The sequence below is a fragment of the Heteronotia binoei genome, chromosome 3 (assembly GCF_032191835.1).
Source record: "Heteronotia binoei isolate CCM8104 ecotype False Entrance Well chromosome 3, APGP_CSIRO_Hbin_v1, whole genome shotgun sequence".
Lineage (NCBI taxonomy): Eukaryota > Metazoa > Chordata > Lepidosauria > Squamata > Gekkonidae > Heteronotia > Heteronotia binoei.
In genome coordinates this window covers 40156370-40168998 of record NC_083225.1, presented here as the reverse complement: position 1 = coordinate 40168998, position 12629 = coordinate 40156370, and the positions used below count along the sequence as shown (strand labels likewise).

At 40.7% G+C, this 12629-nt stretch overlaps 1 protein-coding gene across 15 annotated transcripts in view; it reads left to right on the top strand.

Annotated features, from left to right (window-relative positions):
• DOCK9 (dedicator of cytokinesis 9) overlaps positions 1 to 12629 on the top strand; it is a 170954-nt gene that overhangs the window by 57316 nt on the left and 101009 nt on the right. For all 15 annotated transcript variants that reach the window (XR_009555171.1, XM_060233659.1, XM_060233655.1 and 12 more), the window contains exon 2: positions 12219 to 12335. Coding sequence is in view for 14 of the 15 variants with exons in the window: in XM_060233659.1 (XP_060089642.1) it covers positions 12219 to 12335 (117 nt within the window). In the remaining variant the exon portion in view is untranslated. The remainder of the gene's footprint in view (positions 1 to 12218; positions 12336 to 12629) is intronic.

Genomic DNA, 12629 nt, shown 5'->3' with positions numbered 1-12629 from the left:
GGAACAGATAAAGATAGATAGGTTGGTGGGTGAGAAGGAGGTATGGAAGTAAGAGAAGAGGAGCAGCTATGGAGGCTTTCAGTAGAAAGAATGAGGAAATAGGGAGGGGAAATGAGATCTCCCTGGCTTCTCTCTCCTGTGTGTGTTTGTGTCTGTGTGTATATAATATACAACCAGAAAGAAACCTACTATGTTGAAAAGTTAGTCTGGACTAGAGTTCTTTTAAGACGTTTCCACATTACTCATTCCTGACTGGGGGAAAGGGGGGTGGGTAGGAAAGAAATTGCCTGTATAAAAAGAAAATAGTTACTAAGAGTAACTTTTTATTTAGCTTTTTATATAAGCTGTATCCTTTCCAGTTTCTGAACAAAAATATCAGAATTGCAAAACCTGAATTAGTTGTAAAGAAAATGGATTCTCCAAATATGTCTTGCTCTTAGAGCTTTGAAAAGGATTGATAAACATTGAACCTTTATATTGCTTGAATCCTTTCCAATCTGGTGTCAGGCCTGGTAATGGGACTACATTGTAACCATATGGTTTTTCATGTCACGATGCCTTTTACCACAACTGAATAATGTTTATCAGATTATGATGTTGAAAAAATTATGTGAAGGAATATAGAATATGTTTGAATTAGGTGATAACCACATGATTGATCAGTCTACATATAAACCCTAACTCTTTAGGATATAATCTCATTTCCCATTATGGGAAGGTATAGAATGGAAAATGTCTGTAAGAAAACATAAGAGATCCTGTTTCCCTGGGAAGAGGTAGTGTCCATGTAAGTAATGCCAAAGTCAATATGTTGTCCTAATTTTCTTTTGTTTGAAATGATGAAATATCCTTCCTGTCACTGAGCATACATATTCCTAGAAAATGTAGCAGATGATTGTTAAGATAGAAAGAGCAGTTTATGTAACAGTTTGTATCTAATCCCTGATATAGGACTAAACAAATGCATGTAAGGGATTGGGATCTTAATGAAGGTTTTGATGACTGTGACTGGTCATTCTACAAAGAAATTTGACAAACTTTCAATTGAAAGGCCTTCTAAGGAGTTTGTAACAGAGCAGGCAGAAATAATATTCTTCAGTGACAAATGTAAAGTGCTCACAGCGTAAGGTTGTTCTGTAGCGTTTATGGGATAGTAAAAAACTCTTTGGATCTATTTCATTAGCAGCAGCCATTTCTTTCATTGCAAGGAGACTTTCCTTGATAGAAGAGGTTCTTCTGCTGACAGAAAAACCTCCAATATCAGGGAAGGAGCCCTTGCACATGGGGAGAGCAGCCAAGTTAGCAGATATGTTCCTCTAAGATGAATTTTTAAAAAGAAGCCATATTGAAGAAAATAAAGGGAAATGTTATGAACAGATTGGAAGATCCAAGGAATAGTCACTCTAAATTGTTGGAAATTGAATTTGCGGCTTGTAGGGCAGGCACCCACAGCTCCCACTCTACTTAGGTTGGGCCCCAGATGAGCTGGGAGCAGGGCTTCCCCCCTGCTGTCCAGCGTCTAAGGGGAGCCCAAAAATCAGAGGATCCCCTGCCCCCACCTGAGGACTAAACCGACACAACCCCAAAAGGCACACAGCCATTGATGCTGCAAATAACTTGTACACTCAAACACTATACAAAATGCTTAGTATATTCATAAATACATAACTCACACATGCTGATTTGTTGGGAACACTTGACACATTGCATATAAAGCTCTCATTTCATCTCATGCATACCCTTAAAGATACATGAACAATGTTCTGGAGATAATTATCACTGGCCCTGTGAGTGCCAGTGACTAATTCAGAGTCCAAGAAGAATCCAGAGTCCCATTTGGTAGAGGTCTTGCGCGACAGGACACTGGTAAGACCCTGTTTCCCAGAATTGCTTCCTCAGGCACATTCGTGCTCCAAACTACCTATTCCAAGGGACTGGAATCATAAACATGCTTTCAAATTCTATTACAGTGCATTAACAATTTTGAGTGGAATTTCACCCCACTTACAATGTTCTTACCTGATGTTGCCATTAATTTTAGCACATTGCTCAATTTGAGCTCAGCACGGACTGCTGGCGTACTTAACGCTCAGGCAGAGCGTTCTGATGCTCACAATCTTATAGCATTAATTACTTGCAGCTGTATTCTGCCCTTAATTTCTATTTTTAAAGTACCCTGTTTTTATTTTTGATACAAATTGTATATGAACCACTTTATTCAAACATGCTTATTTTAAAAATGCAACCTTAAATGAATTCTCTATGAAATAGAATTGATTTTAATTTTTATTGAATAAATTCTATTTAAAATTCATGCTATATTCTTTGTCTAGAATTCATTTTAAATCCTAGTTCGATACCCACAAATCATGCTTATTTTGTAAAAAAACTGCAGCCATACCTATCTTGTTCATAAAGGACACCTCTAATACTGAAAAATCTTGAATATGATATCTATACAAATCTATAAAAAGCAAGACGATTCCAGACCTGAATTGAGACCTTCTGGGGCCAAAGCACCCAGCTTGAAGGTCCAAAAAGATTCCTCTCTAAGTAATTTCTGACTCGCAGCTCAGCCCTCCAAACAATCAGGTGTTTTGTATATTGCTGCAAATTTAAAATCCCCAGGGCCATGATGGACCTGTGAAAAATGATTGACAAGAGGCGCATCTGGGACAGACAGACGAATTCTTGATTTGTGTTCCTGGACTCGGGTTCTTAAAGGCCTAGCGGTGCTCCCTATGTAAATCTTGGGACACTTGCAGACCAGGCAGTATACGACTCTCCTGGTCTGACACGTTGTAAATTGCTTAAGTCTGACTCTGGCCCCATTAGGACTCACAAACTCTTTGATCTGGAGTGATTGTGAGCAGACTGAGCATCTGCCGCATTTAAAATGACCATTAGGGGTCTCCCTTTCCTGTAAAGAGTAACTTCGTTGGTCCAAGGGTCTTGGAAGTTGAGCCTTCACCACAAAATCTTTTATACTACGTGTTTTCCTAAAACCTACTACTGGAACATTACCGCAGCCCGGGATTTCAGAGACCAGATGCCAGTGTCTCAACACCAGTTTGCAAATAGATTCAGCCATGGGGGTGTAATCAACCACCCAAGTTAGGCTCCTAATTCTATCTACCACCCTCTGTGAACCAGGAACTCCCTGCTCACAGAGTCAACTCTTTCCAATGCTTGTTTTACCACGGCCTGAGGGTACCCCTCTTCAAAAAATCATTTCTCATTCTGTTTCTTTCTTTGACATAGTCATTGTGATTGGTCGCATTGCGCTTAATACGGAGAGATTGCCCATAGGGCAAATTTCTTTTAAGATGTTGTGGGTTAAGAGACTGAAATTTCAAATAAGAGACCCTATCCGTGCTTTCTCTAAAGGTTCTAACTGCTAAACATCCTTTTGTGTCTATGTAAACTGACACATCCAGGAAATTGACCCCTGTTGCATTTGCTGTGCCTGTATACTCGCATGAATACCATTCAGCCAATCCAGGAATAGTTCCACTCTAGGTGTCACCAGAACAACAAATATATCATCAATGAACCGAAAATAAAGGAAAATATTGTCAAAACAAGGGTTTGATGTTGGGCTATATATTGACGTTTCTTCAAGCTCCGCCATGAACAGAGTGGCAATGGGTGAAAGTGGAGCCCATTGTGGCCCCCCCATATTTGCCAGTAAAACACATCCTGGAACTTAAATTTTTTTTTCTAAGATAATATCAGTGAGTTCATTAGAAGAAAAGTGGGGGGTCGTTTGTTCATCCTAGACTCCAATAACTTTTCTATCGTCTCACGGGCTTCTTCTAAGGGAATGCTGGTATACAGCGCTGTCACGTCCATAGTAAGTAGAATGGACCCCATAGGTACTTTTACCCCTTGAATTCTTTGTATGAAATCTCCCGTGTCCTGATTGTCCTGGGGGGGGGCACCCGCTTCGGAGCAGCTGGCACAAGAATCAGTCTTTGGACCAGGAAACAGCACTTGTTCCCTAGAAGGGGAGAGTCCTCAGAATATGGGAGTTTATAATATATGGTGGTCCAGACCTTATTTTGGGGTTCAGAGCTTTCAAACTCTCTTCATTGTTTTTGGTTGAATTCATGAATAATTCATAAATAAGGAATAAATAAGGAACCAGCTTCAGCCTCCTTAAGTACAGCCAGTCTAGAATCTTTAGCACTTAGGTCTCACTTTATTTAAAACATTTTAGTACTGCTTTTTTGTTGTATGCTCAAAGTGATTTCTGTGTGTACACAGAGTACCATAAACATTAAAACCACAACAAATTATCAGACAGTCACGGTAAGTCAATTTCCAAGGGTATATGACATCTGGAGGCCAATGTGACTAGCATGATATAATGACTATACTAATGCAAAAGTGGATAATAGTAGGTAAAACTACCTACTTTAGCTTCAGTTGATCTCTACCTTATGCAACACCTTACATTTATCTCTTTAGTTAAAGCAGTGATTGCTAAGTGATTTCTAGTGTCCCTTCTGAAAAGGAATTTTGAGTTCCACTGATTTAGAAAGAGATCAGAACATGCTTTGGACATTTTCCTCTGGAGTGTAACCAATTTATTGTCTTATGCCTGGGGTAACTTGAAACCAGTTCCTTTTAAATCTGCTCTACATTTAACACGCTGTGCAGACTTTAACAGGGTTTAACACCATATCTTGAGGCATTCTCCCTTCCCAAAGATCTTTTTACCCCTACTGTGTGTCATTTGGTTGGTCTTGATTAACAGTTTTATGTGGATTTTGGTACTGTTTTTTGGATTTTAGTTTTGGACAAACATGACTGTAAAGAAAACTACCAATTTCCAAAGGCTCTTTTAAATGGTTCAGCCTTGCATTTCCCCTATAAAATTCACTGGAAATTCCCTTGAGTTCAAATTCCAAAGGAGTGAAACTGCCACTAAAAACCCCCATAGTATGAGCTAAAACCATCTTAATCTTTCTCATCTTTGGTGCTGCAAGCCATATATATATATATGGAAGCAATCTAGAAGCCAGTGTAGATATTTCAAGGTCTCAGTAAGTATGGCAGAATTTTTCAGTGACTGTTAGCAACTAGGCAGCCACATTTTGTACTAAGCTTTCTGTGTTGTTATGAAAGACAGCCCCATGTAGAATGCATTATAGTAATCTAGCTTTGAGGTTATAGTAGCATGGATCAGTAGGACTAGACTGTCTGTAGCCAGAAGCAGATGCAGTTTTTAGCTGAATAAAACTGAAGAAAATCATTCTCCTGTGGTCCATGCAGTGGGGCAGTCAGTTACCTCAGAAAAGGCTCCTCCTTCTAAAACAGGGCCAGCTCCTTTAAATCAATCCAGGAGGAAGAGTGGGCGTCTTTCCTGGAACCACGCCAGTCTGTATGGCCCTAATATTCCTAACAATACTGACCAAGCTTCTCCATCTGCAAAAGCAGGTATAGGGATATGCTCAAAACCACCATCCATTGGTTGTAAATTTAAACCTAAACTATAAACATTAAGTATATAAAGCTGGAAACTCTGCAATTAAATCTCATGTTATATGTGAATACTTTTACTGGAGCTTGATGCCATTATTAGTTTCTTACAACCTTACAAAATGCTTGTTCCACAGTGAAACGTCCCACCGTGTCTCAGTACATCTGTCATTTTGATAGATGGGGAAATCACTCATTTTGTGCTTAGCACTCCTTGTCCAGGTTTTGGTCTGTGCCCCCCCCCCCCACACACAAGGGCAATGTGAGTCCAATCCCATGCAGGCATGGCTGCATGTCCCTTCCAATGGGAGTCAGGTTTTTGACCTTCCTTCTGGTCTGGAAGTATTTTCAAGAAGACTTGTGGACCCTAGATGTTATTGTTCATGGCTACACCTTAAAATCCACAATCTCCCATTAGAACGACTCATTCAGTCTCTGGTGTCCAAGGTCTGCATCCAAAGAATAATTACTGAATGGGCCATACAACATTTTATCACATTTGGGTTATGCAGCCCATTCCTCTTCCAGAGTAGGATTGGGGAGTATATTCCATTTTATTCACAGTTTCTGAGAGGAATACCAATTGGAGGGCTAGTTTGGATCTCAAATTTCTCAACAAGTTTGTCAAGCTTCGGGGCTTGCTTAGGGAATCTTCGAGGTCCATAACAGAAGCCCCTCAACCCCAGGTATTTTTTTACTTCAGTAGTCCTGACTGATGTCTACTTACACATCCCCATTAATCCTGCTCACAGAATATTTCTCAGATTTGCAGTGAATAGCCAATGTTCCCAATGCTGGACACTCTCTTTTGGACTTTCCAAGGCCCCCAGGGCATGTAGTCCGCTTCAGGCACCAGGAGATTTATGTCCATCCATAATTGGACACCCTTTTCATCAGGTCCAGCAGCCTCTCCAAATACATTCGGGGCACCTGGTCCACCCTCTGCTCACAGGAACATGGTTTTATTGTAAACCAGTCAAAGAGTTTTCAGCTGTCTCAACTGGGAACCGTCATTGACACATCCTGCAGTTCCCTTTTCCTACCATTGGAAAAGGCGCAAGATCCAGGCTGCTGTAATCCTGGTAATCCAGGACAATTTCTCATCCCTTTCTGGACAAGCTCATGTGTCTGCTGATCTCCTGCTTAGACACAGTCCGGTGGGCCAAGATCATTCCAGACCACTGCAGCATTCCCTTCGTTCCTACCAGTTGTCCATCATGGGAAAGAGGATTTCTATCTCTGGATTCCTGTATCCATCAGATCCAGTCTTCTCTGGCAGGTGAAGGTCAGCAGCCTTTGACAGGGCGAGGTATTCTACGCCCAGGTCTGTAGGGAGTTTTTCACAGCTGCAAGCCCTCAACATTGGGGAGCTATCTTGAACAAGGGTCTGCTATAGGGTCAGAGTGGACTCTCAAAGAACAGAGTCTTCCCATCAACTTCTAGAACTCAGGGTCATCCAGCTGGCTCTGAATTACTTCAGGTTGGATCTGGTCCATCAGCCCGTCTTTATCTGGATGGACATCACTACCAAGGCATATCTGTACTAGCAAGGGGATCTCAGTCACCTCAGCTCCACAAAGTGGATTGGAGGATCTTGGCCTGGGAAGAGAGGAATCGCCCATCAGAGTGGAGTACATCGGGGGGTGGACAGCACGTGGCTGGACTGGCGGAGGGGAATGGTCCTTCCATCCCAAGATCTTCAACCTCATTCACCATCATAGGATGTCCTTTCTAAATCAATTTGCGTAAAGCATGAATCATCAGCTTCCTCGCTTCTTTCTTGGGGTATTACTGCATGCAGGTGGAGGCAATCGATGTTCTTATGTCTTCCTGCTCCAGGACTCCTCTTTGCTTCCTTCTGTTTCTACTCATTCCTAAGACAATTTGCAGGATTCGGGAACAGGCAGCCAAGGTCATATTGGTGGCCTGTCATAGGGCTCAACATCCTTGGCTTTTGGCAATTACAAGATCTGCCCTCTTCTGTCTATTCCAGTCTCTCCAGACATGCTTAATCAGAGCCTGATCTGGTGCCCCCAGCAACACTGGCTTTGTTTTCCCACTGGAGATTGAGTGCAAAACACTCTTCTGGAGTAACAGACACTATCTAAGAGCCAATCGCATTCACAACACTATCTGGACAGCTTTTGTGAGATAGTGCAAACAAAATCAGATTGAACTGTTGGCACCCTTCACTGTTTTTCTTTTAGTTTTTCTCCAGAATAGTCCCTTAGCTCTAGAGTCCTCCACTATCCACAGTCAGATTGCTGCCCTTACCACAGCGCTTCCTTTTTATGGAGGATACAAGCTGCCCAAATATCATGTCCTGTGTTTTCCTGCAAAATGCTATGCTCTAGGCACCTGCTCCAGTATATCGCTATCCTATTTGGAGGTCACGGTATCATCTGCCCTTGCAAAGTCTCCCTTTGAGCCTTTCAGGGAAGTTGGTCTGTAGTGGGTACTCAAGATGACTCTCTTTTTAATTGTTGTAACCTCAGCTCACAGAGTCTCGGAGATTAGTGCCTTATCTGTAAAATCAAACCTTTCATCCTTCACACAGATAAGGTAGTGCTCAGGGTTGATCCAAATTTTTTTTGCCTGAAGTTTCTTTGAATTTTCACAGATCACAAGAGATCTATCTTCCCACATTTTGCCTACAGTCCAAGCATCCCAAGGAATTTGTGGCCTGGATGTCCACAGAGTGCTTAATATCTACATTTCAAGGACAGACTCCATCAGGAAAACAGACAGCTGCTTCAGCAACATATCACCCTCCATGTCTGGAGGTCGAATGTCCAAGACTTCCATTAGTTTAGTTCTCAAGGCTTGTGATATGCAGCCTACAAGGCTTCTAGCCTGGAGACACCTACCAGAATTATGGCACATTCCTTGTATAGTTCATCCATCAACGCAGCCCTACTTAATAGATCTTTTGCAGAAGAAGCTTGTAAAGCTACTGCATGTTTTTTCCATTTCCACTTTTGTTTGTCATTACAAGCTGAATTATTTGGAAGAAGAGTCTTGTAGCACACTGCGAAAACAGTTGATGATGATGACCCACCCATCTAAGGGATACTGCTCTGGGAGGTCCCGCAGAGATGGCCTCCGCCTCAGAGGGAGAATGACTATTGGTACTTACTATGAAGGGTCCTCCTCCTTTGAGGTCAGGAGGCCATCTCAGCCCTCCCATCTTCATCGGCATTCTTGTTTCTGTGTGCTGTTCTATTTTTTTTTTTGCCTTTCTACCCTGTATCTCACTGGGTACTGTTATATGGCCATTAATGCTCTTGTTTAGTACGTTTTCTTTAACGGAGTATTACTTGAATTATGGTTACTGCTTTCAGAGTCCCAGAACTGAAGGGCAGGTCGTGCTGAAGGCGCCAACAGGTAGTAGAAAAAGGTATTTCTTGCCTTCCTGAAGGATGGATAGGAATAACCCACAGAGATGGCCTCCTGACATCAGAGGAGAAGAACCCTTCACGGTAAGTACCAGTGGTCATTACAAATGAGTCAACTGATTTCAGATCCTGGTTGCTTCTTAGGAAATATCTGAATATAGTTATAGTATATTAAGATGCATTTTATCCAGTCAGCAATTGCACTGGCACCTGAGTAGATAAAATTGCAGTTGATGGTATACTGTGATCAACAGGGGTGGAATTCACACCCCTTATGTAGCCAATCCTCCAAGAACTTACAAAAAGAGCCTTGTAAGCTCTTGGAGGATTGGCTACATCAGGGGTATGTGGCCTAATATGCAAAGGAGCTCCTGCTAGAATTCCACCCCTGCTGATCAGTATACCTTTCTGTCACAAAATATTCAGGGTTTCCCCTCTGTCCTTTCTTAAAGTGTTTTTCCCAGTTTAGATTATCATATTAATGAATATTTTCACAATGAAGCCGTCATGTGCTTTTAAAGCTAACATTTGCTTATTTCTTTGCACGTGGGTGTTGTTATTCTTGAATGAAGCATGCCTTGCTATACAAACAACTAATGCATCTTTTTTCTTCCTATAACAATGTATTATGCCTCGTATTTTTTTTAAAAAAAACCTGTTTCTATTAGTTGCGCACTCCTAGTTCTCTAGCTTCTCCTTGATAGTGATTCTTTCCAAATGTAACATTGTGTTCTTTTGAACTCTATCCAATATAACATTTTGTTTAACAGGAATGTTCCCATGTGGTAGATATAAAATCTGAAATAACTTTTGACTCTTCTGTTTGCTAGACTGTATGACTGTGATGACCTTTTCTATGAAAATTATATCCCAGAGTACTTCTTTATAGTTGTAGTTGTTCTATGTTTTGGTAAACTTGAATTTTTCTGAAGCGGAAAAAACCCCGGGTAACTTTTAATAAAACGTTTGTCTGTTGGTACATAAGATAAGCCATGTTGGATCAGGCCAAAGGCCCATCCAGTCCAACACTCTGTGTCACACAGTGGCCAAAAATTTTATACACACACACACACACACACACACACACTGTGGCTAATAGCCACTGATGGACCTCTGCTCCATATTTTTATCTAAACCCCTCTTGAAGGTGGCCATGCTTGTGGCTGCCACCACCTCCTGTGGCAGTGAATTCCACATGTTAATCACCCTTTGGGTGAAGAAGTACTTCCTTTTATCCATTTTAACTAATTTACTAATTGTAGTAATTTAAGTAGACTGCAATCTTAAATATTGTCAGAATGGAATTAAATATAAAATAGAAATAAAATTGCATACAAGCAATTAAGACAACGTTATGTGCTTTTTTGCATAACTGCTACATTTTAAGTTTGAAGATATTGATACACAACTATTAGTACACAAACTAGTACACTAGTTTTATGGTCTAATATTACACAATTGCATTGGCCAATGTTACAAGAAATTTACTTGATCCAAATTTTCATGATCCAAAGTATTTTTATTCAGAGGCTATATGGCATATCTTACCTTGGAGAAATAGAAAGTATGATTTTACATCCTGTTTATATTGGGGGATAATATAGCCTATCATTTTGTGCATTTGTGTACATACCCTTGCTCAACCATGGTTTAAATTGTATACTTTTGCTCCATGAATGCTTCTCTCTGGGTGCTTCAGCACTCACTTTTTTCTTCCTTTTTGCTGCAAGCACTTTGGGGCTTATTGAAAAACATTGGAATTGTGCCGATAGGATGTGCACACTGTAGCTCCAGAGATAAATATGCTGAGGAAGTGCACACTGTAGCTCCTAGAGAGAAGTATGCATGGAGCAAAGATATAGGATCCAAGCCAGTGAGTTCTACAGTCACCAAAATCAGGCTGCTGAGATTAGAGATGCTTGCCCAGTTTAAATAAATAAATGGTGTACAATCGCTTAATGCTGTAGTCAAGTAGGTTGACTATTTGATTTCACAGTGACTAGGTAAAAATTAACCAAATATCAACTTAATAACATTTCAGTAGTGAATAGAGTTGCCAGTTCTGTGTTGGAAAATACCTGGAGACTTTAGGGGTAGATTCAGGAGATGGCGGGATTTGGGAGGGAGGAGCCTCAGCATGGTACAATTGCTATGAAGTCCACCCTTCAAAGTAGCCATTTTCTCCAGGGGAGCTGATTTCTGCCAGCTGGAGATCAGTTGTAAAAGCAGGGGATCTCCAGCCCCTACCTGGAGGCTGACAACTCTAGTAGTGAATTGATATAAAAGAAACATTTCTGTTCTAAAGAAGTTGTCAGAATCCATGCCATAAGAACATACGAGAAGCCATGTTGGATCAGGCCAGTGGCCCTTCCAGTCCAACAGTCTCATACAGTGTAAAAAAAACCCCACACCAGGTACCATCAGGAGGTCTGCCAGTGGGGCCAGGACATTAGAATCCCTCCCACTGTTGCCCCCCCAAACACCAAGAATACAGAGCATCACTGCCCCAGACAGAGAGTTCCATCTATACCCTGTAGCAAATAGCCACTGATAGACCTCTGCTCCATATGTTTATCCAATCCCCACTTGAAGCCATCTATGCGTGTAGCTGCTACGGCCTCCTTTGGCAGTGAATGCCATGTCTTTGTCTTCTGCCATGCCAGTTTGCTTAATCCTGCCATTGCTCTGAACTGTAACACATTTATTGTCCTTGAGGAGGGTTGTGAAGTAACATGAAAGGAATTCTTTGTGAATTACCTGGAGGCCTGGGAACACTAAGTTGCTTCCCTGTCATGTGCCATCTGGGGGAAGGTGAGAAGCGGCCTTCGAGATAACACTTAGAGATCTTTCTGAACTTTGTTCCACTTTGTTTATCCTAGTGAATAACCACTTTTCGAATGTTTATGTTAGAAGGGGCTGGGAGTGGGGAATTAGGAACGGGGGTAATTTAGGTCTGCTTGTATTGATCATTTTCATTCCCAGTAATGCTTCTCTAGTGAGAAGGATAGTGTACTGGTAACATATCAATAAAGCTTCCCTTATAGTCACATAGAGGAAGTCTATCTGAGTGTTACTTGGTAAACTTTACAGAAGTGCATGACATACATAAATCTAGAACTGAAGTAAATCTTTCATATTCCCACTTCATATTTTATTTTTTCTCAAATGTTGAGTGTACTCTTGTGTTGTAAGTATTTTTCTTAATATTGTTCAGTTCTCTGACTCCACTGAACACTGTAACTTTGTTTAAAAGCCTATTAATATTCATAGGATCTCTCTTTATATGTAAGAAAAAGATGGTGCATTTTCATTCATAAAAATATTTTTGTTGCTATACAGGCAAAACCAAAGCTGATTGAGCCAATAGATTATGAAAATGTCATTGTTCAGAAGAAAACACAAATACTTAATGATGCCTTGCGTGAGATGCTACTCTTCCCCTATGATGACTTCCAGGTAGCTTTTTAAACATTTTCTGTAGGAATACATTTTGTCTGTATTAGAATTTTAATATACAATTGGCAATTTAAATGTATTATGCATAATAGACTGCTCATTATGTTGAGGTCATTCTTCAGGTTTCTTACTAGTTGCCATTGCTGTTAAGTACATTTTATTGTCTTTTGATTGACCTCTTCAGAAATGTTTTAAGGCAAATAAAGAGCAAATGAAATATGAACTGCATTATTTATGTGATAAGCTAAATCTGAGTGGGAGACTTGAGCATTTATTCTAAGCCTCTTTTCAATG